This window comes from Myxocyprinus asiaticus, chromosome 40 (assembly GCF_019703515.2).
Source record: "Myxocyprinus asiaticus isolate MX2 ecotype Aquarium Trade chromosome 40, UBuf_Myxa_2, whole genome shotgun sequence".
Classification (NCBI taxonomy): domain Eukaryota; kingdom Metazoa; phylum Chordata; class Actinopteri; order Cypriniformes; family Catostomidae; genus Myxocyprinus; species Myxocyprinus asiaticus.
The window spans coordinates 6,548,827-6,575,677 of record NC_059383.1 but is presented as its reverse complement, the minus strand read 5'-3'; the positions used below and the strand labels follow the sequence as shown (position 1 = coordinate 6,575,677).

At 40.0% G+C, this 26,851-nt stretch overlaps 1 protein-coding gene across 1 annotated transcript in view; it reads right to left on the bottom strand.

Moving 5' to 3' along the window:
* Positions 1 to 305: 305 nt before the first annotated feature.
* The window catches only part of LOC127430676 (PDZ and LIM domain protein 4-like), a 75,140-nt gene continuing 48,594 nt past the window's right edge, over positions 306 to 26,851 (bottom strand). Inside the window, exons 6-7 of the mRNA XM_051680628.1 lie at positions 18,446 to 18,599; positions 306 to 4,652 (exon numbers count right to left, since the gene is read on the bottom strand). Of these exons, the coding sequence (XP_051536588.1) occupies positions 4,448 to 4,652; positions 18,446 to 18,599 (359 nt within the window). The 3' untranslated portion in view covers positions 306 to 4,447. The remainder of the gene's footprint in view (positions 4,653 to 18,445; positions 18,600 to 26,851) is intronic.

Sequence of the window (26,851 nt, the reverse complement as noted above, 5' to 3'; positions counted from 1 at the left end):
AACAGTTGTGGCTGGAGATTGTGAGGGAACAAATGGAATGTGAAGTGCAACTGAAGGCTGTATTTAAGTGTGTGCTGCTCCTGGATTTGATTATGGAGAGGCCACTGAATGCTCTCCATGCATCAGAACTGCAGTTTGGCTTTTACAGCTGTCCTGAAAACACAAAACTCCTCTCATTTTGCATGCAAAGTAAACATGGACTTCTGGACTGTGATAGAGGAGGAATTTCTTCAAGAAAACATGTTCATCGAACAGCATGGCAAACATGTCTACATCAGGATCATTGAATAACAAGCCAACTGTAGTGAAAGTAAAAGGTTTTATAGGTATAGTTCACCAAAAAATGAAAATTCTCTCATCACTTACTCACTGTCATGTCACTAAAAAAATCCATATGCCTTTTTTTCATCCGTGAAACACAAAAGGAGGTTTTTTTCTCTCTTTTCCTTATTATGACAGTTCATAGTGACAATGGCTGTCAAGCTCAAAAACAAAACAAAACATAAAAGTAGCCCATATGCCTATTATTTGCAAGTCTTCTGATGCCATACAAAAGCTTTTTGTGATGAACAGATTTAAATTGAAGTTATCACTTACTGATTATTGGACACAAGACACTCAAAAATCAATTATGTTTATTGTCAGTCATGTCAATGGCATTAACCAGCTTGATCACATGGAAAGTCGGCATGTTGGACTGGCCACATTGTGCCGACTTATTGACAAGCGCCATCTTCCATCAGACATTTTTGCATCGGCTCCAGTGTGTTTAATTTCTCCAGTGGTGTGACTAGAAATGCTTTGTGTCAGGAGCGTTGGAAACCCAGGTTCAGATCCTGCATAACCAGGAAGTAATCACGTTCTCATATTCAGCAACAAGCATGATTAAGAAGTTGCATTTTCCCCTCTAATATAAAATTTTTCCTCCACTGATGGTTAGGTTTAGGTTTGGAGTTTGGGTGTTCAGTTTATAAAATATGCATTCCTCTTCACTCTGTCACAGCCTGTACAGCTGAAAACAACTCACTTCACAACTCGCTTTCGGCACCCCTCTGTGGACATTATACATGGAAAATGGAGCTCACACATATGCCCAACAACACTTACTGCTTTGGCCACTGGGGGAAGTGTCTCAAATTTTGGTAAACACAGACCGATTTCAGCTTAACAAAAGTCAACCTACTGTTTCCGATTTCACTGTAAGAGCAGTCTGTGTCTTGATGAACCATATTTGAATGGGCACAAACAATAATAAGATTTGAAAGGGCAAGGGAAGATTCTCAGAGAATAATGATTAGATTTTGAGTCTGGTTATATGATTTACTTTTATTATATTTTATTTATTTATTTTTTCACATTTTTGTAGCTCGACAGCATCCGTCACCGATCACTTTTGTTATATGGAAAAGATGATGAAAATGAAAACCTATCTTTTTGTGTTTCACAGAGCTTTGACGGTGAATATTTCTTTTTAGTTCCTTGTCATTTAAAAGATTAACAATCTGTTAGAATCCAAATTATTTACAAATGTCTCTTAGTACAAGGAGGCAGTGATATAATGTGTTATGAGTTTTAAAAAAAAGGCACACGTTTATGTAATTCAAAAGAAACTAGAAAAACTAACATTTGTTATTTTTTACAGAATGTACAAAAGCATCAACAAATCTCTGCAGTCTCTGTGGTAAAGAAAAGCCAAAAACAAACAAACAAACAAAAAAAATCATCCCTACATAAGTAATCTTTCATCTGTTTTTTTATCTGTTTTGTTGATAAAACAAAGTAGCCATCTAAACCAAAAAAAAAACCAAAAAAAAAATCGTTTACATTTGTTAAAAAGGTTAGAAACATACTCTAGGCAAGTGTGCAAACATAGATGCAACTGCTTAGTCAATGCATTGTAAGCACATGGTCCTATTGCATATAACAAGCATTCTTGTCTTACTGTGGTGGTAACGAACATCAAAACTCAAGGGGGCGATAAAGTTCACTTCAAATGTCTAGGCCAGGGGTCGGCAGCCTTTTTGACTTGGAGTGCCAATTGTTATTTTCCTGGTCAATCAATGGCTGTGCCGAAAAAGAAAAAAAAAGGTCATTTATGTGTCCACTTGTGAAAATGTTTCTATTTTACATTTTTCTAATTTCATTGTTTATATTTCATTACAAGTGATATTATCAGCATAACAGTTTGAGTGAAAAATTTGTGCAAAACCCGATGATTATGATATAATCATGATCCTGCATGTGAATTTTCACAGAGCATCTTAAGTGCTTTAATGAAAGAAAACCTGTCCTTTTGTACAAAATGAATTACAGTTAATGTCACAAATTTGCTTATTTGATTACTGATCACGAAATTGTGTGGAATCTTAAATATTTCTTATATTATGTCATTGTAATCATGTAATCTTGTAGTATGCAAGCAACAGTGAGAGAGGAGCAGACTGTTTTATTTATAAGAAGTTTTTCACACCTGCATTCCAATCTACATCTTGATGTAATCCTTCCTCATGATCACGCAGCGTGTTTTCATCAGCTGAATGGGAGGCTAAAGTGTGAGGAGACTCTCGCTGCCATTCGCGCATCACAAGCCGATCAACTATTTAGCCCTTTTTGGTGAATCACATCTGCAAAATCCTAAAACTTTATTTCCAGGTTTAATTTATATTTTGAATAAACATTTGAACCGCACGATGTGGGTTTATGTTTTCTCTAATCGTTTAATGTAATTTTGAGTGTGACTATGGTTTAAGGAGGGTGTACCTGTATGCTGGGTTGGAAATCTCAAGGATTAATAGTGGTGTTTTCCTTATTACATCACGTGTTGTTCTGAAAGCAAAAAGAAACAAATGAAACACGGAATGTAGGCTGCCATCCGTGCAACCTGACGAAGCAAAGTGGGCGCGTTTACTCGTGCAATTAACCGAACGTGAAGCGCTGCCGGCTTGTGATGCACAAATGGCTTGCATGCGCAGCGAGAGTCTCGTCACACATTAATAGTGTATAGTCTCTCATTCAGCTGATGAAAACACGCTGCGTGATCATGAGGAAGGATTACATCAAGATGTAGATTGGAATGCAGGAGCGGAAAATATATAAATAAAATAGTCTACTCCTCTCTTGCAGTTGCTGGCGTGCCAGTGATTACCCCTCCGCGTGCCAATGCTGGCACGCACACCATAAGTTGCCGACCCCTGGTCTAGGCCATTAAACACAATGTGTTATTTTTCATGTAGCTAGCTATGAACATGTTGACAGATGAGTGTGTGCTAGAGTATTTACTAACTAAAGGAAAGAAGAAAATACATTATAAAAGGTGGAATGTGCAGAATGCAACAACATATGAAATCAAGCTTGTGCTGTTAGAAGAGTTTGCATTCATGTCCTTCTGGGAATGCAATGTTTAGTTGCGTTCGATTATGATGCATTCCAGAACATGATACATGAAACAGAACAGCGCCAAGTTACTCAAAAATAATACACTACAAATAACCTCTATAAATATTGTAATGAGATTACTATACTGGTTACTTAATAAAAAAGTAATCATATTACTAATTACTTTATTTACTTTACTAGTAATTCACTTAATTGAAAGTAACTGTAATCTGATTACTAGATTTTAAAATGTCATGTTACACTACTTTTGACTAAAAAGTAATTAGAGTACAGTAACTAATTATGTTGTAATTAGATTACACCCAACATTGTACTAGAAGCAGTTGCATTTATGTACTTCCGAGAATGCAACTCATAGTTGTGTTACATTTCTTAACACAATGACACTTGAAATTGAGCTTGCGTAGCTAGAGTTTGCACTCACATACTTGCATAGAGTATGTTTTGTTTTTAAATCTGCTTAAAGCCAACCAATTGATCTAGCAAACACACAAACTTAGAAAGTTTTCCATTTCTACTGTCTCTTACTAAAGTTTACAGGAAAGATGAAGTTGGATTTGGTAACCAATGCTAACGAAATAATACACTTCTTAGCCAAAGAATAAACACAATGTCCCAAACTTTCTGAATAAATGAATTCCATTTCCATTTTCCATATGGCTTGAGGCATTTTCATGGCCTTTTTGAACACATCAGTCCATCACATCTTTCAGAACAACAAATCTCTGGAGTGCCACTGGAATTTAGGTGAACAGATGTTCATCAAAGTATCTGGGTCGTGGTTTAGTTACCTTACGTTTCCATTTTTCCTCCTTAAAACAACAGCAGAATCGCTCTGCAAGAATGTGGTTGGCTTTCTAACATTGGAAAAAGTGCTGCTGGCCTAGAAAACAGCTCTTCTTTTGAGTTCAGTGACAACACAGCAGGTTAAAAAAAACAGAACATGAACTTGAGCGGTCTCAACTTTCTGGATTGCAGGACTGGGTTGGTCATGTCGAATCCTTGCCCAAGAGCTTGTGAGTGTGTTTGTGTTATATGTTAAGGTATATGTTCACACCAGTTCCACTTTGGAGTTAGGGTACACGGCCACCACATCATAACCCTCAGGAGGCTGCACGCGCGCCTTGGCGTGGGTCTCACAATACAGATTGTCATCAATGAAGAAATACCCTCTTTGCTTTAGATTGAGCCCACAGTCATCACACATGAAACAATCAGGATGATAGAGCTTGTCTCTGGCCTTCACGATGGTTCCCCTGTGTGTGTAAAGACAAATATATGTGACTATATGCAAGACAGTTCTCATATGCAAGTTATTATAACATATTGTGCTTGTACTTTAATGTCACTTTAAAGTCATATTTGCCAGAATTTGGAAATTCAGACAGACAGATAAAATTAGTCATGAAATTTCAAATGTGGAATGCATTTAAATCCATTTGACCCATTGCTAAGCTCTGTCCCCTGTCCCATAATAATGAATTTAAGATTTCTGCATTGTGCAAAATATAGTGCAACTTTCAGTAAAATGTGCTTAAAAATGCTTAGAATAAAAAAGATAGCTGGAATGAAGTGTGGCAAAGCAAAGCAATTTTATCTTCCAATTTTCTTATAAGAAATTGTTAAGTAATGCAAAAACGTGATCATAAAATAATAAAAATCAAGGCAAACACTGCAAACGGATAAGCCTCCTTTGATAGCCTGTGATGAGGAGGAGGTGTGGCCAGGCCATAACGATGGACAGCCAGCGCTGAATCAGCCCAATCAGCGGGAGAGGGATAAAGAGGAGCCAATTTGAGAGAGAGAGAGAGACACACAAGCCACTGTGTGTGTGTTTATGTATGTTTAAGTTCATTTATGTAATTAAAGTTCTGTTGACTACTCAGCCGGTTCCCGCCTCCTCCTTGCCCATCCTTACCCTTTACATTGGTGCCGAAACACGGGAAGGAGGAGGGATGCGCTGTCGTGGAGTCCTTGCCGCTGCCGTTCACCAGGGGAGGAGCGGCTGTCGCCCGCCAGAGGACAGAGGAGTGGCTGAGGACCAGGTGAAGGCATGTCTGGGGACCGGCGAGCAAGTTTTTCTCTCTCTCTCTCCCCTCTCTCTCTCTCTGTCTCTCCCCCTCGCTCTTTCCCTCTCCCCTCATCTCTACCAGGGCTCCAGAGAGGTGGGAAGGGAAGGGAGTGCGTCATGCCGGAGGTTTCCCCATCCTGAATCGGGCGGCAGAGGAGTGTGATGAGGAGGAGAGCGTGGATGCCCGACGCTGAGTCAGCCCAATCAGGGAGAGGGATAAAGAGGAGCCGGGGATGCCAGTTCAAGAGAGAGAGAGACACATGCGGCTGCTGTGTATGTGTGTGTGTTTATGTTTGTTTAAGTTCATTTATGTAATTAAAGTTTCGTTGACTGCTCAGCCGGTTCCCGCCTGCTTGCCCATCCATGGTGCTGTGAACTCTTTATTTATTACAGTATCCCCTCTTTTATGACCGGAATCAATATGTAAATGAACTAATGTTAAATTAAAGGCATTAATTTACCTTGAAGCACATGTAAGTGTCCTTACTGTTATGTTATTTGGGAGTGATGCTGACACATAGTTTAATCCACAACATGACCATATTACGTTATTCTAAAGATTTATTTAATTAATGTCCCCCTTGTTAAAGGGATAGTTCACACAAAAAGGAAAATTCTCTCATCATTTACTCACCCTCATGCCATCCCAGATGGATGTGTGACTTTCTTTCTTCTGCAGAACACAAATTAAGGTTTTTTAAAGAATATTTCAGCTCTGTTGGTCCATGCAATGCAAATGAATGGTGACCAGAACTTTGAAGTTCAAAAAAGCACATAAAGGCAGCATAAACGCAATCCATAAGACTCCCGTGGTTAAATCCGTGTCTTCAGAAGCGATATGATAGGTGTGGGTGAGAAACAGATCAATATTTAAGATTTAATATTATATATTTATTTAATAACTTAATATAGATTTAATAATATATTATTTTTTTCTGTAAGTCTACACTATCACTTTCACAATCAGCCACCTACTTGTTGGGGCTGATCAAAGGTGGAGATTGATAGCAAAAAAGGACTTCTGAAGACATAATTTAACCACTGGAGTCATATGGATTACTTTTATGCTGCATTTACATGCTTTTGGAGCTTCTGAGTTCTGGTCACCATTCACTTGCATTGTATGGACCTACAGAGCTGAAATATTCTTCTAAAAATCTTCATTTGTGTTCTGCAGAAGAAAGAATGTTATACACATCTGGCGTGGCATGAGGGTGATCAGAATTTTCATCTTTTCATAACTATCCCTTTAAGAAGTTGCTAAATGTGAGTCATTTTACCTCACATATTATAAATGCTTAATAACACCTATTCAACATTAGTAGACTATGAAAATGTACCTTAATGTAAAATGGAAACATGAAACATTTATTAAGGGGTTGTCAAATAGTAAGCCATTTACCTCACGTTTTATAAGTGCTGAATAACACTTATTGAACATTAGTAACCTATGTAAATGTCCCTTAATGTAAGGTGGACACATATGAAGAATTTATTAAGGAGTTGCCAGCATTAGAAACCTATGTACATAATTTTTAGTATGGTTTAATGATCATTAGGTAATAATCAGCTTTATGTAAGGAATAATTGATGACGGACCATTGAATTATTGAAAAATAATGCACACCCAAGGTGGTAATGCGGTCACGATGGAGTTATGCTGTAGTCAATTATTCCACTTATACCACGGTTCAGGGTTTATCTCAAGACATTTTCTGGTTTTCGTCCCTAAAATGCTCTTGTGAGCGGAACTACTTTCTTCTGCCACGGATTCAGCGTCTTGCTCTGATACAGCTCAAGCCTTCGTTGCTAGTTCAAAAACGTCACTTAAGAACTAGCAACGGAGGATAGCGAGGCTTGCACTGCTTTACTGGAGCACTTACTGGAGGAACAAGTTAGTGTGTTTGTGTGTGTGTGTGAGAGTTTATGTGTATGTTTTTGAGGGATCGAAAGAGAAGCTCAGAAACTGAGAGAGATCACCTGTGGGATTACTTTTATTTGTTGCAGCTCTCATCAGAATTAACATCGCTTCAAAATCACCAAGATGTAACTTTAAGCACTTCTCAGCAGCAGCGAGTGTCACCATATTACCTTTGTAAACCTTAACAACTTTTCAACCCTACTAAGATGCAGGTGTGCGCTGACATGATGGCACTATTTCTTGCTCTCGAGTAAGTGTGTGTGTAATGCACATATGTATGTGTGTCCACGTGTGTGAGAGCTTAAGAGAGGGGGAGGGGGGGCGAGGGTGTTTCCCACAGATATTTCAGATGATATAGAAACTGTTGATCAAGTGTATCTAGCTCTGATGCAGCTCAAGCCTTCGTTGCTAGTTCGAAAATGTCACTTTACCACTAGCAATGGAAGATGCGCTGCTTCTCGACATTGGAGTTACAAGGTAGTGTGTGTGTGAGTGGGAGGGGGGTCGTTTCATTATTACACAATGGATAATAAAAGTTCAAATTAATGAACAGATAAATAAAAAAAAGTATATTCAATATAGGGATGCCACGGTGTGAGTTTTTGACGGTTAGATTACCGTCTGAGAAAAAAATTGCCAGTTTTACAATTATATGCACATTTTCTTATTATGCAACAGCACTGGTGCAAAAAATGCATATCATATAACAATTGATTAAACATCGAAGTGGACGTATTTATGAGGGATATGTGGACACTAAAGGAAGCCCTATAATAAGAAAACTGATAAATACACACACACACACAGGAGGTAATAAAAGACGCTCCAATCTAGGGCACAACACTGCTTATGTGCATCCCGAGCTCAGTGATGTTCTTAAGTGTAAACAAAGGGCTTCAAAAGTGCATAAATGTAAGATTATTGTGGGTGCGCAACATGCTGTTCACGGCATTAAACAGTTTTTTCTTCTGCATCAGTTTTTTAAAGCAATCCATTTTTCTGTCAAACACCCCAACATAAAGAATCAGCAGCAGACTCTAATTACTGTCCACAACACCTTAAAAATAAACCTTTGAACTACGTGTAATAACGGGAACATTGCTTACAGCAGGCAATTTAAAGACCGATAATGACTTAAATTGACATTAATTGTTGAATGTGGCGAATTTGTACAGAAGCAATGCTTTAAATAATGAGGACGATTTAAGACACAACTTTTCAAAATTTACTCACTGATAGCACACAGTGCACCGTGCGCTGTCAGCATGCTTAAAACATTACAAAAAGATAATTTATTAAGCATTTATAACATGTAAGTGTTGTTATAACCTCTTATCAATGACTAAACGATGTCAGACACTGTAATAAGCTCTGGCCCCCTCCCTGCTCGTTGTGGTGATGAGGTTTATAGTAGATTAACGCCACTGAATGGCTGGATGTCTGAGTGGTGTCTGGAGAATAGCATAGGATATATAGACAACTGGAAGAGTTTTTGGAGTAGACCTGACCTGCTAAAGAGAGACAGACTCCATCCCTCCAGGGAAGGTGCCGCTGTCCTCTCTAGTAATTTGGCTCATAATCTATCAATGATAGTATCTGACTAACTGGGGCCCACGTCAGGAAGCAGACAAACTGGCTAATCCAAATGTCTGCTAGCTGCCTTGAGACATCACACAGGTCACATAAACTACAACACATAGAGACTGTATCACCTAGATATCATATAGAGACTGTCTGTTCCCCGAACTACCAAACACAAACCCCTCACTAAATAATTTAGAAAAAATTTGAAACTTGAAAAAATTAAAGATAAACATCATATGAAGGTAGGGCTACTAAACTTTAGATCTCTTTCTACCAAAGCACTAATTGTAAATTAAATTATTACAGATCATAGTTTGCATGCGCTCTGTTTGACCAAATCCTGGCTTAAACCGGATGCATATATTAGTTTAAATGAATCTACTCCCCCAGGTTATTGTTATAAACATGAGCATCATCAAGGAGGAGGTGTTGCTACAATTTACAGTGAAGTTTTTGGTGTTACTCAGAAGACAGGATATAAATTGAAGTCTTTTGAACTAATAATGCTTAATGTGACACCGTCAGATATAAATAAAAAATCTCTGTCATCTTTTACCCTTGCTATCCTTAGGACATGTCCCAAGAAACTTTAAAATGGCAGTTATCAAACCGCTTATTAAGAAGCCACAGCTTGATCCTGGAGAACTGGCTAATTATAGACCAATTTCAAATCTCCCGTTTATGTTGAAAATACTAGAAAAGGTAGTGTCCTCCCAACTATGTTCATTTCTACAGAGAAATAGAATATATGAACAATTTCAGTCAGGATTTAGACCCCATCACAGTACAGAGACTGCATCAGAGTTACAAATGACTTGCTCTTATCATCTGATCGTGGCTGCATTTCACTTCTAGTGCTTTTAGATCTTAGTGCTGCCTTCAACATGATAGATCACGACATTCTCTTGAATAGGCTATAGAATTATGTTGGCATTTGTGGACTTGCATTAACATGGTTTAGGTCCTATTTAGCAGACCGCTACCACTTTGTCTATGTAAATGAAGAATTGTCAAACCAAAAAAAGGTTAAGTATGGTGTGCCACAGGGATCAGTTTTAGGGCCTCTGCTTTTCTCTTTGTATATGCTTCCCCTGGGAGATATTATCAGGAATCGTGGAATAAGTTTTCACTGTTATGCCGACGATACCCAACTTTATATTTCTTCAAACCTGATGAAATTTCACAATTCTCCAAATTAGCAGAGTGTATCAATTAAATAAAAGATTGGATGGCCAGAAATGTCCTTCTACTCAATTCCAACAAAACAGAGGTACAAATTATTGGACCGAAAACCTCTAAAAACAAGCCGCTAAAATATAATTTGACTCTCGATGACTGTACTGTTACATCGTCTTCAACAGCGAAGAACTTAGGTGTTATATTTGATACCAATCTGTCCTTTGAAAATCAAATTACCAATGTTTGTAGAACAGCATTCTTCCACCTAAGAAATATTGCTAAATTATGACACGTGCTCTCTGTTGCTGATGCCGAAAAATTAATTCATGCGTTCATGCGACCTCAAGACTAGATTATTGTAATGCATTACTGGGAGGATGTCCAGCAAGATCAATAAATAAACTTCAACTGGTTAAAAATGCAGCAGCCAGAGTGCTGACTAGAACCAAGAAATATGTTCATATTAGCCCCATTTTATCGTTGTTACACTGACTACTTGTTAAATTTCATTTTAATTTTAAAATTCTATTAACTACATACAAAGCTTTGAATGGTCTAGCTCCGCAGTCCTTAAGTGACCTTCTACCACGCTATATTCCATCACGTTCATTACGATTGCAAAATTCTGGCCTGTTAATAGTTCCTAGAATATCAAAATCCACAAAAGGAGGTAGATCCTTTTCATATTTGGCTCCTAAACTATTGAATAGTCTCCCTAACACTGTTCGAGATGCAGACACACTCACTCAGTTTAAGTCTAGACTAAAGACTCATCTATTTAGCCAGGCATACACCTAATTTATCCTTCAACTCACAATTAGGCTGCTTTAGTTAGGTCTGCCAGAGCCAGAAACCAGAAACATTGATCATGATCTAAAACTCTGCAATAAATTGAATGGCATCTATGCTAATATTATTCTATTTGTATCCCTGTTTCAACCTCGGGACTCCTATCCTGAGGTCACCAGAACCGGCTGGATCCAGCTCCATTCCTGCTTCGTGTTGGACTCCACTGCTATGTGTCGCTGAGTGATGATGACTAAATGCAGCCGGTGCCAGCCAAACATCACTTCAGACTCTTATGATGGACTTCAGAGGATGAACTGATGCCAACTCCAACCATAAGACATGGGAAACATCATATGCCATTGCCTGAACCTTGGACTTAGGATAGACCTCACCAAAATTACCGGCCGGTTGAACTGCGATGCACCTCACTCATCTCTGCCTGCATCACCTCGGTCTAATGATGGACTACACTCTTATAATGGAATACATAGACTATCAATTAATTGCCAACAAAAGCCTTCATCAGCCAACTAACAAAGGACCATGCATCAATGTGAACTTGTGCCGTTAATCCAGGATGGACTTCAAAGACATTAGTCATTAATCTCAAAAGTTCATAAAAAAATCTTTGTTTAAACACTGACCATTAACACTTACTTATTTCAATCATTTTAAACCATGACTTGCACTAAACATAATTAAGTAATATTGGCATTATAGTCATGATGTTAGCCAGAGGGGAACTGGCCCCCACAGTGAGCCTGGTTTCTCCCAAGGTTATTTTTCTCCATTAACCAACATCTTATGAGTTTTGTGTTCCTTGCCACAGTTGCCTTTGGCTTGCTCACTGGGGTTATAAATACAATTTTTATTTAATTACTTATTTTTAAACACAATTCACAATCGTATATTATCAAACTACACAATGATGACTCTAAGACATTATAGATATTACAGTTTCATTTTCTGTTAATGCATGCTCTTCTGTAAAGCTGCTTTGAAACAATGTGTGTTGTGAAAGGTGCTATACAAATAAAAATGATTTGACTTGACTTGACCATAATGAATTTGTATTGACTTATTAGTCATTAATGAATCCCTTTATAACAAGGGTGTAGCCAGGAAATTACATTTGGGTGGGTCTCAATAAAAATGGATTGGCCAAGTTTTTGACCTAATTTTATTTTATTTTTTTTTACCAAATTTTCCTTAACAACAGAGAAGTGGCGCATTCAAACAGTTCTTTCACACTTTCAGAAATTAGAATTTATGCATTTGTTTTATAAATATATATTTGAAGTCAAAGAATAATCTCTAATATTCAGGGTGGGCATGGGTCTGGCCCACCCTTGACTACGCAACTGCTTCATAAACCCTTAAAAAAGTGAACATTTATGTAAAGTGTTACCATTTAAATATTTGGAAAATGAAAACAAAAATATGTGTAGAATAGTATAAAGATGTCACTATTCTAAGTGCCTTTGCAATAATATTTTACAGTATTTTTGGAAAGATTTCTGTAAACTATCCAGCCTCACAGGACTTCCATAGACTTGTCTTAAGCTCACTTTACAATAATGGCAGATGGCGACAGTTGCTAAAGTAGGTTAAGTTAATAAAGTTTTTAAGGCAAAAACACTGAAAAACACTGCCCTGGAAATGTGTTCCCTATCTGTCACTCACTCGAAGTTGTGTCAATGTAGTGACACTAGGGGTCACTCTTGGGAGCCCCAAACACCTCTGCTTTTTTGAAAAAAGGCCAATGATAATTTGGAATTTGCATGCCACTCCCCCGGACATACGGGTATAACAGGAGCTGGTATGCAACCACTCATTCAGATTTTCTCTTCGGAGCCGAGCGGTTCTATTCATTGAAGCTGAATTCATCCGCGAAGTTCATTCACCTCATCTGCTGGATTCTACGGTGCATTTCAGCGGCTTCTCCCCCTCTGCACCCGTGGAGTGCAGAGAATGCCCCTGGGCGCTTCGGCAGAACAATTAAAAGAGTATATTCTAAAAAGAGTATATTTTCTTTCTAAAAGAGCAGCACACATGGAACGTCTTTTTAAAGATGCCATTTGCCTTTCCTTTCCTGGTTGCGGTCATTATCTCTCCATTTCTGACGGCCACGATTGCTGTCTTACGTGTCTGGGCGCTGCCCACGTGGAGACATCATTCGTGGATGGGTCTTGTCCTGATTGCGAGAACATGACCATGGCAACGTTGTGGTCGCGGCTTGCATTTGTAAGAAAGGCTGACAAGGCACTGTTCCTTGATGCCCCCATCTCCCAGGTTGGCCTATTCGGTGACACCGTCGAGGACTTTGCCCAGCAGTTCTCGGTGGTGAAGCAGCAGATGGAGGCCATACAACACATCCTGCCCCGGCGCGGCTCAAGACCCCGCACTCAGTCTGCTTGTCGCTAAGGGCGTCCTCCTGCAACAACAACACTAGCTCTGCCGCAGCCCGCCCCCGTGGCCCGGCCCCAGCGTGGAGCCCAGCGCAGGAAGCAGACGCCACCCGTCTCACGGCCGGCCGCTAAGAACCTGAGGAAGGCTTCGAAGCGCCCCTGAGACGGGCGACCCAGGGGCAAGGAGACCCGCTTCGCTGGAGCTGGTGAGCAGACCACTCCATCCCCCGGGAGGAGAATCTTTTGTTTTGTTTTCATTTAATTTCGCCACATGTCCAAGAGGCTGCGGTACCCAAAAATTCAACAAAAGAGCGGTTTTCTTGTTGCCCGGGTCACATGTCCGGTGCGCACGGACATCGTCACGACCACCGTCCACCGTCCCATCTTTGCAGGTATGGCGCTCCAGTGGCGGTCCCCCCGCCCCTGTGCACCCAGCTGTGGCACAAACACAACCACATGGGATTGGGTCCGGTGGACTACAGGGACGAGACTCCTCCTCCCCCTCCTTGGCCAATCTTATGGTGGGCGGCAGGGGCCAGGTAAGTGCTTCGATGTCCTTGGACTCAGCACGGCCACAGGGCTTGAATCCCCTCGACGTGGCACCTCGAGCTCCCCCCCGACGCAAGGCCCCACCCGCCGGTACATGAAGTGCGAGAACGCCGCTACCTTGCGTGCGGAGATCGCTACCCTTCTGCGCAAGGGCACAATAGAGACTGTCCCTCCAGCTGAGATGAAGAAAGGGTTCTACAGCCCTTACTTCATCGTACCGAAGAAAGGCGGTGGGTTGCGACAAATCCTGGACCTGTGAGTACTGAACCAGGCTTTGCACAGACTCCCGTTCAAGATTCTAGCGAGCGTCCAGCATCAAGATTGGTTCGCGGTGGTAGACCTGAAGGATGCATACTTCCACGTCTCGGTCTTACCTCGACACAGACCCTTCCTGCGGTTTGCCTTCGAAGGCCAGGCATACCAGAACAAGGTCCTCCCCTTCGGCCTGTCCTTGTCCCCTCACATCTTCACGAAGGTCGCAGATGCAGCCCTTGCCCCGCTAAGGGAAGTGGGCGTCCGCATCCTCAACTATCTCGATGACTGGCTAATCCTATCTCACTCTCGAGAGTTGCTGTGTGCACACAGAGACCTCGTGCTCCGGCACCTCATCTGACTGGGGCTTCAGGTCAACTGGGAAAAGAGCAAGCTCTCCCCGGTTCAGAGCATCTCTTTTCTCGGTCTCGATGACAGCGTGCCTCACGAACGAGCATGCACAGTCGGTGCTGAACTGTCTGAAGGTGTTCAGACGGAGAACAGTGGTTCCACTGAAACTTTTTCAGAGGCTCCTGGGGCATATGGCATCCTCAGCGGCGGCCACAATGATTGGGTTGATGCATATGAGACCGCTTCAGCACTGGCTTCAGACTCGAGTCCCGAGATGGGCATGGCGCCGCGGGACACATCACGTGATGGAGCCGCCTCTTCAGCCCTTGGACCGACCTTGCATTTCTACGGTCAGGGGTTCCCCTAGAGCAGGTCTCCAGGCATGTCGTGGTTACAACAGATGCCTCCAAGACGGGCTGGGGCACCATATGCAACGGGCACACAGCCGCCTGCTCCTGGACTGGCCCACAGCTGCGTTGGCACATCAACTGCCTAGAGTTGTTGCCAGTACTGCTCACCCTGCGGAGGTTTCGGCCATTGATCCAAGGCAAGCACGTGTTGGTCCGGACAGACAACACAGCAACAGTAGCGTACATCAACTGCCAAGGTGGTCTATGCTCCCATTGCATGTCACAACTCGCCCGCCATCTCCTCCTCTGGAGTCAGCAGCGCCTCAAGTCGCTGCGAGCCACTCACATCCCGGGTAACCTCAACACCGCAGCAGATGCACTGTCACCTCAGGTTACTCTCAGGGGAGAATGGAGACTCCACCCTCAAGTGGTCCAGCTGATTTGGAGTCGATTCGGTTGAGCACAGGTAGACCTGCTTGCTTCCCAAGAATCCTCCCACTGCCCGTTTTGGTACGCCCTGACTGAGGCACCCCTCGGTATAGATGTGCTGGCACACAGCTTGCCCTCTGGACTACACAAATACGCATTTCCCCCAGGGAGCCTACTTGCACAGACAAGGTCAGGGAGGATGGGGAGCAAGTCATCCAAGTAGCACCTTACTGGCCCACCCAGACGTGGTTCTCGGATCTCATGCTCCTCGCGACAGCCCCTCCCCTGGCGAATTCCCCTGAGGAAGGACCTTCTTTCTCAGGGATGGGGCACCATCTGGCACCCATGACCAGACCTCTGGAATGTCCACGTCTGGCCCCTGGACGGGACACGGAAGACCTAAGTGGCCTACCACCCGCGGTGGTAGACATGATCACTCAGGCTAGGGCTCCCTCTACGAGGCGCCTGTATGCCTTGAAGTGGCATCTGTTCGCTAAGTGGTGCACTTCCTGACGCGAAGACCCCCAGAGATGCGCAGTCAGATCAGTGCTTTCCTTCCTGCAGGAGAGGCTGGAGGGGTGGCTGTCCCCCTCCACCTTGAAGTTGTATGTAGCCGCTATTTCGGCTCGTCACGATGCAGTAGATGGTAAGTATTTGGGGAAGCACGACTTGATCATCAGGTTCCTGAGAGGCGCTAGGAGGTTGAATCCCTCCAGACCGCACCTCGTCCCCTTGTGGGACCTCTCTGTAGTCCTTCAGGGTCTACAGGGAGCTCCCTTTGAGCCCTTGGAGTCAGCTGAGCTTAAGGCACTCTCTTTGAAGGCCCTCCTGACTGCGCTCACTTCCATCAAAAGGGTAGGGGAACTGCAGGTGTTCTCTGTCAGCAAATTGGCAGCTGTGTTTGCGGTGAAACTCGCTGACCGGCCCAGCACGTGCGCTAATGAGCCCCTGTACTGAGGTAGGTGCCCCACATGTACTGGTTCCCCGAAGGCGACCCCATGTGATATCTTCCGCAAAATCATTTCCCTGATGACAAACTGCATCTTCCTTGGGCAGAGGCCCCTCTGGTTGCCATGCTCTGTAGAAACTCCTCCCCCTTCAGATAGGACCTACCATGGGACCTCTCCACATGACATACTTCCAACAAGACTCGGTAAGACCATGTGACGTATTCCACTCAAAATACCCCCCCACCCCTTTGGGAGGGATGTGGTCTTCAGGGTGTCTTCCCCTTGAGAGGGACACCCCCCGACGCAGACACTTATGGCTCCCAGTCAGTTAACAAATTCTACTCTGACTGAACCATGAAAATGTATTGTACTTTTTTAAATTAAATAAATATATAAATATTAATATATATGAACTAATATTCAAATTTTAAAGTCAGCTGATTTTTAAATTGATGTTGTTTTCTTCGTACACAAGAGGGCGCAATAAATACATAAACCATTCAGCACCGTTATATTATTGCATAGAACATTCCTATCCTGGCTGTTAAAAAAGAGCATTTCATTTTCAACTAATGAAAGTTTTAGTCGGTTCATATTCTCAAATGTTAAGTCAAAAGTTAAATGAGGGGGGGAAATGCTTCAATAGACATTCACATGGTGTTACACTTGCACTGATTCCTCCTACTCCAGACTCAAGCTTCATAATAACAGCGAAATACCACATTGTTTTTTATTCAGTACAGGAGTATGTAGAGTAGCAATATTCTCAGATAGCAGTGGTATTCAGCTGAACTCGGTGGTGAAGCGGCTCAGACTATGAGCACAGGCCAGGGGCTGTTCAAACAGACTGAACACAACAGACTGAAACCGAATGCAAGGATCTCGAGACATTTCCAAGTTGAACATCTTTCCTGACAAAGCGTTTAAACAACTCATTGCTTAATCTGAGAAATGCTTATAAGAGAGCAAGATGCAATGGCCAAAGACCTCCACCAACAGTAAGGAGCTGTTCACACCGAATGCGTTCGTAACCATCCATTTGTTTTTCTATGTAAACGCGCGCTAGATGAACGTCTTTGTTTCCCTTTATTTTTGTTTAATCAGTGTCTTGTGCAGGAGCGCTGTTTTTTTAGATGATTTGTCTAATTAACAAGAAATTTAAAAGCATATTGAGACCACTGCTTTCTGTTAAACTGTATTTGTTGCGCTGTCTAGCCTTTTTTAGTGCAAGAATGTGATCGATCTAAAGTCATTGTATTACTGTGAGTAATACAATTTAGATAAAAATTTTTATTGAAATCAGATGCGTTTCTGATTTGTTTATACTTTTCTCTTGGCTGCATGAAGATATTAATTTGATTTCTCACGTCACTAGCTTTAAATATGCAACTTAGCTGGCTAACGAATGCATAAACATGACCAGCAGGATATAAACTAACGCAAATAGATGGTAATAGATGGTAACAATCGTGACATTTAAACATTTGGGTGTATTTTTGTCCATTGTTCTAACCGCTTGAGGTTAGCTTTAATGTTAGCGTCCTCTCAGCCTTGTCGGTAAACATACTGCTGTTCTCTACTAATGCAGCAGATCTAGTCAACAAATTAATTACTTTATATGATATGACAACATGTACTGTAGTGTACTGTATACATATCTTTTCGTTGTTGTTTTAAATCCACATCTGAAGTGTTCCGCTCCATGCAGAGTGTAGTCTCACGTGTCAAAACAAACACCACAAGGCATCAGTGAAAGGATAGTTTTTATTTCGCCTCTAGAGGCCGCTCTCATACTGTATAACGACAGTGGACCCTTCCCAGCCGCTCCAGCACCAAACGCAACGGGGAAAAACTATCGGTGTGGATTTTTGCAGATAACCGATAGTTCCAGAAATCTGTTATCGGTGCCGATTAATCGGCAAAACCGATATATCAGTCACCCTCTAACCTGGATCACCGGTGCAAAGGGGTGTGGCCACATGTTGCAGCAGGTCTAGTTTCATTTGATAATTACATATTGTACCAATGTAGGGCTATTTTATGTTGGTAGCATGTGCTGTTAAACTCTTTATTTAAGTAAGAGTTATTTAAGTATAATAGCCATTGAAACTAGTTCAACTGGATCAGCTGAACTGGTACTTACAATAAAGGGTTCAAGTGCTGTTTGTTTCAAACATTTAGACAAATTGATAAGCAGCACTGTTTGACACACTTACACAATGCCATTGGCACAGCGCGTGCACTGGGGCAGCTTCTGTAGTCCAGGGATGGGCGTGAGAGGAGCGCTGATGGGGCTGCCCTGTTTTGGCCCTGGAGATTTGACTGGAGAACGCAAGCCTCTTACTGAGTGTCTTTCTACTGGAGAAATCCCTGAAAGTCAAATAGTGACAAATTAATTGATATACTGTACCCGTATACAGGGGATCAAGCATGTATTTGAACATTTTAAATAAATGAGCAATACAATCTTTGCCTTTCAAAAAATGTTATCCATTGAAAAAGACTGTACATCCAGTAATGAGAAGCACTTGGAGGTTATGTATATAAACATAAATCTCTTAATATAAAGTATTTTAATAATCATTCTCTGTATCATCTAGCCATATGTGCATGTAGCCACCAAAATTGATACTCTGCATTAAAAGTGCTTAATACAATCCATAAATACATACAGGGCATTTGGTTTCTGTAAATTTACTTTCTAAATTAATGCACAAATAAAAGCAGAGCTGCTTGTATTTGCAGCCTACTTCAAAAACAATGTTTCAAGTGTTTTAAACAAGCCCTCGCCCACCTGTCTGTAATTCTAGACACTCTTCTGTAAAAACTAATGTTGCAAACAAACATTTCAGAGGTGTTGTTCACATGCAACTTTGTGCTTTTGCACCATGCTAATACACCTCGGCAAAAAATAAAATGTCATAGGTTAAAACCACACCTTCTCATTTATAATTGTGAGGAGGTACATACCATAAATCACTAGATCTTATCTATAGACATTCTCTCATTATTGATTTCAAAGCTGGATAATAAAAAGTCCAATCCCTATTCTTAATTTACTAAATAACCTCAATTCTATTAAAAATTCAAGCACATTCTCATTATCTTCTATCTTGGGTAACATAGTGTCATGTTTTTTGAACCATTTAAAGGGATAGTTCACCCAAAAATAAAAATTCTCTTATCATTTACTCACCCTCATGCCATCCCAGATGTGTTTGACTTTATTTCTTCTGCAGAACACAAAGACTTTTAGAAGAATATTTCAGCTCTGTAGGTCCATACAATGCAAGTGAATGGGTGCTAAAGCTTTTAAAGTTTCTCCAAAAAGCACATAAAAGCATCATAAAAGTAATCGACTCCATACGACTCCAGTGTTTTAATCCAGATCTTCAGAAGTGATATGATAGGTGTGGGTGAGAAAGAGTTCAATATTTAAGTCCTTATTTACTTGATATTTTTCTCCCTGACCAGTAGGGGGTGGTATGCATGAAGAATGTGAATAGCCAAAAACACAGGAAGAAGAATATGAAAGTTAAAGTGGAGGATTGACTGAGCAGGGAGGTGAATTTATAGTAAAAAAGGACTTTAATATTGATCTGTTTCTCACCCACACCTATCATATCGCTTCTGAAGACATGGATTTAACCACTGGTGTCGTCTGGAGTACTTTTATGCTGCCTTTATGTGCTTTTTGGAGCTTCAAAATGTTGGCACCCATTTACTTGCATTGTATGGACCTACAGAGCTGAAATATTCTTCTAAAAATCATAATTTGTGTTCTGCAGAAGAAAGAATGTCATACACATCTGGGATGGCATGAGGGTGAGTAAATGATGAGAATTTTCATTTTTGGGTGAATTGACCCTTTAAGCACATTGTTTTACTCTGCAACATATAAATAGTAAGCTTCTGTTTGATTTGATGCTTTTTGTTTACAAATGTACAATGACAAAAAGTGTTAATTGGTATTAAATAAATTTAAAATGATTGATTTCATCAAAACTTGCAATGAGCAAACCAAAAGTAATCAGACTAGGTTACATAAAAAAGTAATCTGACATATTGTTACTAATTACAATTAAAGTCATGAAATTTGTAATCAGTACTGAATTACATTTCAGAAGTAATCTACCCAGTACTATGAGACTTGACCTCAAAAGAGGGCATTGTAATTGCCTTTGCCAGAAATGTTTTGTACTGTATATGCTGCCCTACAAAGCCAAAATGTAGTAACTGCGCCAACAATAATACTGAGAAAATGTCCAGCCAAATGTGAATGATAAATAGTCTCACTCTGCCTTCTCTTAATCATAGGACATATGATGTGTAGCTACTGTGTTTTCCCTTTGCAGGACAGTATATGCTGGATATATATACAGTACTGTGCAAAAGTTTTAGGCACTTGTGAAAAATGTTGCGTAGTGAGGATGTCTTAAAAAATAATGCCATAAATAGTTTTCATTTATCACTTAATATCATACAAAGTCCAGTAAACATAAAAAAGCTAAATCAATATTTGGTGTGACCACCTTTGCCTTTAAAACAGCACCAATTCTCCTAGGTACACCTGGACACAGTTTTTCTTGGCTGTTGGCAGATAGGATGTTCCAAGCTTCTTGGAGAATTTGCCACAGTTCTTCTATCTATTTAGGCTGTCTCAATTGCTTCTGTCTCTTTATGTAATCTTAGACTGACACGATGTTCAGTGGGGGGCTTTGTGGGGGCCATGACATCTGTTGCAGGGCTCCCTGTTCTTCTATTCTAATCTTTCTATTTGCAAAAGTAATGTTTGGGAGTCTAACATTTATATTTCCTATTGACACTCTAAAGCTTGAAAAGACATAAGGGTGGGTAAATAATGACAATATTATAATTTTTGGATGAACTATTCCTTTAAACAGCACATCCAACGTACTGTATTTGACTGTGGTTTGTTTGGCCTCAAACAGAGAAATCTCTTAATACCCAAGACCAGAAAACAAATGCCTTTAGCAGCTGTCCCAGAAATGAGAGCTGGACTGAATTAATGCTCTTCACACTTCAATCCCAGGTCAGATACTATTCACCACGTAGACATTACTGAAAATCACGGGTGCGTGTTAGCTTCAGGGCATGGCTGGGGCAGAGGCACTGGACCAAGTATGGACTACAGCTGCCAAGGCCTCCTATCGCCTCTCTTTCAAGCCCAGCCTAAATCCAGTCCTGGCAGATCATGAGCTCAGCGAAGAAAACGACTCTTGCTGCTGACTGAAGAAAAATCTGTTATTAAAGAGATAGTTCACCCAAAAATGAAAATTCTGTCATTAATAACTTACTCTCGTATCGTTCTAAACCCGTATGACTTTCTTTCTTCTGCAAAACACTATAAAAAGAATTCTAGAGAATGTGCTGGTAATTTTTTTTATCATGAAATGGCAAGGAATGGGGACTGGAGACACCTTTGTGTGAGGAACAGACCCAAATTTAAGTCATTATTCACTGAAAATCTTGACATCTGCACTTGCTCTATCAGCACTGTTATTAGGGAGCCAAGATTGTACATGTTTGTTTTCCTAGTTTATATATATATATATATATATATATATATATATATATATATATATAGTTTTTGCTACTGTAGGCTTTTCAAATCGAAATAGATGGACAGATGCATCTGTTGAGTATTTATGGAGAAGAAAAAATGCAGCGTGAGTTTGAAACATCAAACAGATACGAGGTGGACAAATAATCGGAATGCCTCATGAATAGACTTTGATGACATTAAACGATGAATATTCAAAATAAAGAAAATTAAACAAGACTACTGGAGAATAAAGTATCATAAAATCATTCATGTTCCATGATTATCGTGTATATAGTTTGTGCATTGTATTATTGGTGCGTTCACATCATCTTGGAATTATCGTAATTTCAAGATGGCAACTCGGCGTTTCTACTCGGAGCCATTCACGTCCTCAGACCTGTAATTTAATCGTTTCTATGGCAACACTTTTAATGCCAAAACAGCTTAGTTGTTGATAACAGTACTATATTAATTCACCTCTATATGTTTTTGAAAAATGTTTAAGAACAAAAAGAAATGCTCCAGGCATCAATGGCTTAATAAAATAGCATTTTAAACAGAAATATGTTCACTACCTTTAACTGTTGAGGCCGCTGCCATATTGGATCTTTTCACATGATGTCATGACTGTCAAGCTTTCACAGAATTCCAAGTTTGCAACTTGTAATTATGAGTTCTACGAAGACGTGAACACTTTTTATAGTCGGAATCTCGTAATTACGGTAATTCCGACATGACGTGAACACACCATATGTATACAGTTTTCTCCTTCTACTGTTCAGTGCTTTAAATGTTTACTTAAATTTTTGCACAGTTGTTTGCACTCGGGTTGCACGGTAGACCGGTTTTACGGTAGTATCGCAATACTAACGCTTCAAAATACTGGTGGGGCCATGGTATTTTTTAAACGGTAGTACCGTTAATAAGTGAAAACCCTAGTTTGCAACTTTTAAAGCCTTCATTGTTTGATTTATGCACTAATAAAAAACTTTTTATAAACTTTTACCTCAAGGCTATAAGTTAACTTTTTTTACGGTAGTCATGTGTACATAGAACTATCCTATAAATCACAGCACTAATTGAATTGCAAGATGAAATCAGTGTTAGAAAACTCCACACACAATAGTTTCAAGAGGCATTGGTTATTACAAGCACACATATGATCATGCAAAGGTATAAAAAAGCAACAAACAAAATGCAGCTGACTACAGATGGAGGTAACGTTAAAGCCGTCTCTTCTCTGTTCTTGCTCTCCTGTTGCTTTCTAATCTTACAAATCTGAGCACATCTTGTCAACGTGGAGTTGTCCAAAACAAAACAGGACAATAAAAATCAACACTAAATCTTTTACAGAGTCATCCATTTTTTATGTATTGTAGTGAGTTGGCTCAGCTGTTGTCGCATGAATTTAGGCTTCACCACCAGAACAGTGTCACATGCTTAGGTCAAAGCTTATTTAAACAAAGTTCCTGCTTTAGTGTCCCCAGTGCAAAAACAATGCATGGAATTTAATCAGAATGGCCAAAATTCCACAAAGAACTGATTTTAGTTCAGGTAGTAGTTCCACAATTGTGTGGAAAAATGCATTATGTCATCACCACCATGACCTGAAGTTACCTGAGCAGTTTTGGCACTGCCACTTACTGGTGAATACATTTGAAAAAAAAAATTTTTTTTCCTCATAACTTATGAATAGTTTGGCCTAATGTCATGGGAATTGTCTCTTTAGATTCCTTGAGCAATACAGAGTTGAATTATACCTAGTGTTCCTATGTCAATCATATTGTGCTTTGGCCATTGCAATTTTTTTTTGAACAGTTTACCGTATCCAGACGAAACTTGGTGTGTGTCATTGGCTTGCAATCCTTATCAAATTTCACTTATATGATCTCCAGACCATGCCACACAAAGTTATCATTTGAATTTTTTATATTTGCAGAGTTGCCGAGAAATGGCCTCACGAATGTGACAGCGAGGACGCCAAACAGGAAAGGAGGCTGTATCTTTACAATGCTTTGAGCTATTGAAATGAAATTTGGTACATTATATCATCACCATGCCCCGAGGCTACCTGAGCAGTTTGTGGTCATCGAAACCTACTAGACAAAAGTTAGTAGCAATTGTATTGTGTTCTAAGGAATTCTTCTAATTGCTTTTAAAGCATGTAAGTGTTTACTTTCTGCGCCACCCAACGGAATTGCGAAAATAAAAAAGTTTTAAAAAGAGCATTCCGAATACAGCCCTGTCTTCTGTTGATCAAACAAAACAGAGCACTGTGATGAAGTGGCAACTTAATAAATGATCTTTGGCAGTGTGTCAGTTATGGATGTTATTACAACCTAGTCTCAAGGAATGAATGTTTTTATAACTACATTTTTGCAAACTGACTTTTACGTGCCACTTTCTTCATTTCGCTGCAGTTTCCTGGTGAAATTAATACAAGAGGCGCTGCAACAACTGTGCGTTTTATTAACTTTCAAACAAATCACTACTACAACGGCTGATTAGGAATTCAGAAACATTTATTTTTCACAGTTACTCACACACTGCTATGTTATGCATTACAGACCCATCTACATTTACACAAGTTATTCAATGTGAGTAGCCTCCACAGTAGCTCACTTAATAGAGTGTTGCAATTGAACACGGAAGATCACCGTTAGAGCCCTATAACAAAAGTGTCATAGAAGTGACACAAAATAACATGGTTGCTTCAGAAAATGTACTTGTCATATTGCATTGGCTTTTACAACACTATCAGTTAGGTTTAGTCATTGGTTTAGGGTAAGGACAGTGGCGTGCACAGACCTCAGCAGTGACGGGGTGAAAGGATTAAAAAAAGGCACTGATTTTTATCATTATTTATTAATATATATATATATATATATTTTTTTTTTTTTTTTAAAGAGTAGCACTTATATATACTTAACTTATTCTTTGCTTTTTACGTATTTAAGCATTCAAACCATTGGTCGAGTCAAACTTGTGTGGAACTAGACGTGTTACTCAAAACAAAGGGAAATTTTCATAGTGCCACAGAAACAGTTTTTACATCTTTCGAGAAAATTAACCTTCATATGGATTACTTCTAGTTGTCTCTGGATATTAAGCTGGGATTGGAGAAAGCATTTTAACACTGAAAAAGTTACACACTTCAGCTTTAAACTGCTTTGCCAGAAATCATCACTAATATCCTATTTATTTCACTTTACTTAGCTTGCGCTTGGGTATGTTACTGTTGTGTTTGGGCCCATAATTGCTGCTTGCAGCTATATAATACTGTCTATTTTCATTTTTGGGTGAACTATCCCTTTAAGGACAGAACAATTACGGATATATTTTGACAATGGCACCGGCCTCAGCTATCTGACTGATGTTGTGTCAAAGTGAGATTGTTAACTCTGAGTTACTCCCAATCACTTGCCGGGGCAACTTCAAACCTGTCAAAAAATACCTCCAATTACACACTTAAACAGTTGAGCCTTAAGTCCTGTGTCTCCATACTGGTTTATTTTAGCATGTGAGAGATGGTAGGATGGAAGTATAGTGCTGGCCTAGGAGGCTTTACATGGGATATGGGTCTTTTTGTTTTGTCTCTGAAAAAACACATTTTGGGCTTATGTGATAAAAAGTAAAATTTTCCCCTTTTTCAACTCCTCCCATTCAATCACCTTTCATATAGAGACCACTTTTCATGATCCAATCCATACCTGATGGTTACAATCAAGTCTTGGCTGACATTTTCTTTATGTTGAATACCCCTTGCTATGTGAACAGCGTTTTATTTTGACTTGATCACTGTCTTGTCAAGATTTATTTTTCTCTAACTTATTTATCCTTTCTGTGTGGAGTGCTCTCATGCATTCATCAAGATTATGATAACAATGATAATAAAACTGAATATGACTGAGATATAAAGACAGTAAGATTGATGTGTGGGCATTCTGAGTGTTCTGAATGCTAGTTTGTATGTGAAGCTTAAAAAAAGCATGTTAACTATGATAAATTAAGTAGGTGTACGGCTGTGTTTGATGGAAAGCAGATGAATAGTGCTTAATGTTGGAGAAATTACTTCTGTTTTTGGATGCAAGCAGCTCCTCATTCAGTCAGTTTGAGATTTCATTCTAATGACTCATGATCGACATAGCGGCAATAAAGAAGCCACTATGGTTATCCAAAATGGTCTGCAGCTACAAAAAATGATGAATACATTGTACTGGCGCATTTAGTTAGTGTTTGATGAACAAATATTAGCAGGGTGGGCATCTGTTGGGTGAAATCATCTTTGCTCAACCAGGAAAGGAACATCGGACATCCAAAGGTAAAGAGGTCAAGAACCTTCTAACTTCATTCATTAAATGGCACTTCTTCAAAATGTCAAAAATTACTGACTTGAAGAACACTGTGATGAAGTAGCAACTTAATAAATGATCTTTGGCAGTGTGTCAGTTATGGATGTTATTACAACCTAGTCTCATTGAATGAATGTTTTTATAACTACATTTTTGCAAACTGACTTTTACATGCCACCTTCTTCATTTCGCTGCAGTTTCCTGGTGAAATTAATACAAGAGGCGCTGCAACAACTGTGCGTTTTATTAACTTTCAAACAAATCACTACTACAACGGCTGATTATAAACATTTATTTTTCACACTGTTACTCACACACTGCTATGTTATGCATTAGAGACCCATCTACATTTACACAAGTTTTTCAATGTGAGTAGCCTCCACAGTAGCTCACTTAATAGAGTGTTGCAATTGAACACGGAAGATCACGGTTAGAGCCCTATGACAAAAGTTTCATAGAAGTGACGCAAAATAACATGGTTGCTTCAGAAAATGTACTTGTCATACTGCATTGGCTTTAACGACACTATCGGTTAGGTTTAGTCATTGGTTTAGGACAGTGGCGTGCACAGACCTCAGCAGTGACGGGTGAAAGGATTAAAAAAAGTAATATGAATATAATCATTCAGTACCATGGTATTACCCTGGTAACGGGCTCTAATCTTTTTCTTGTCTCATCGCTCTTTTCACTTTTCTCATCTCTGC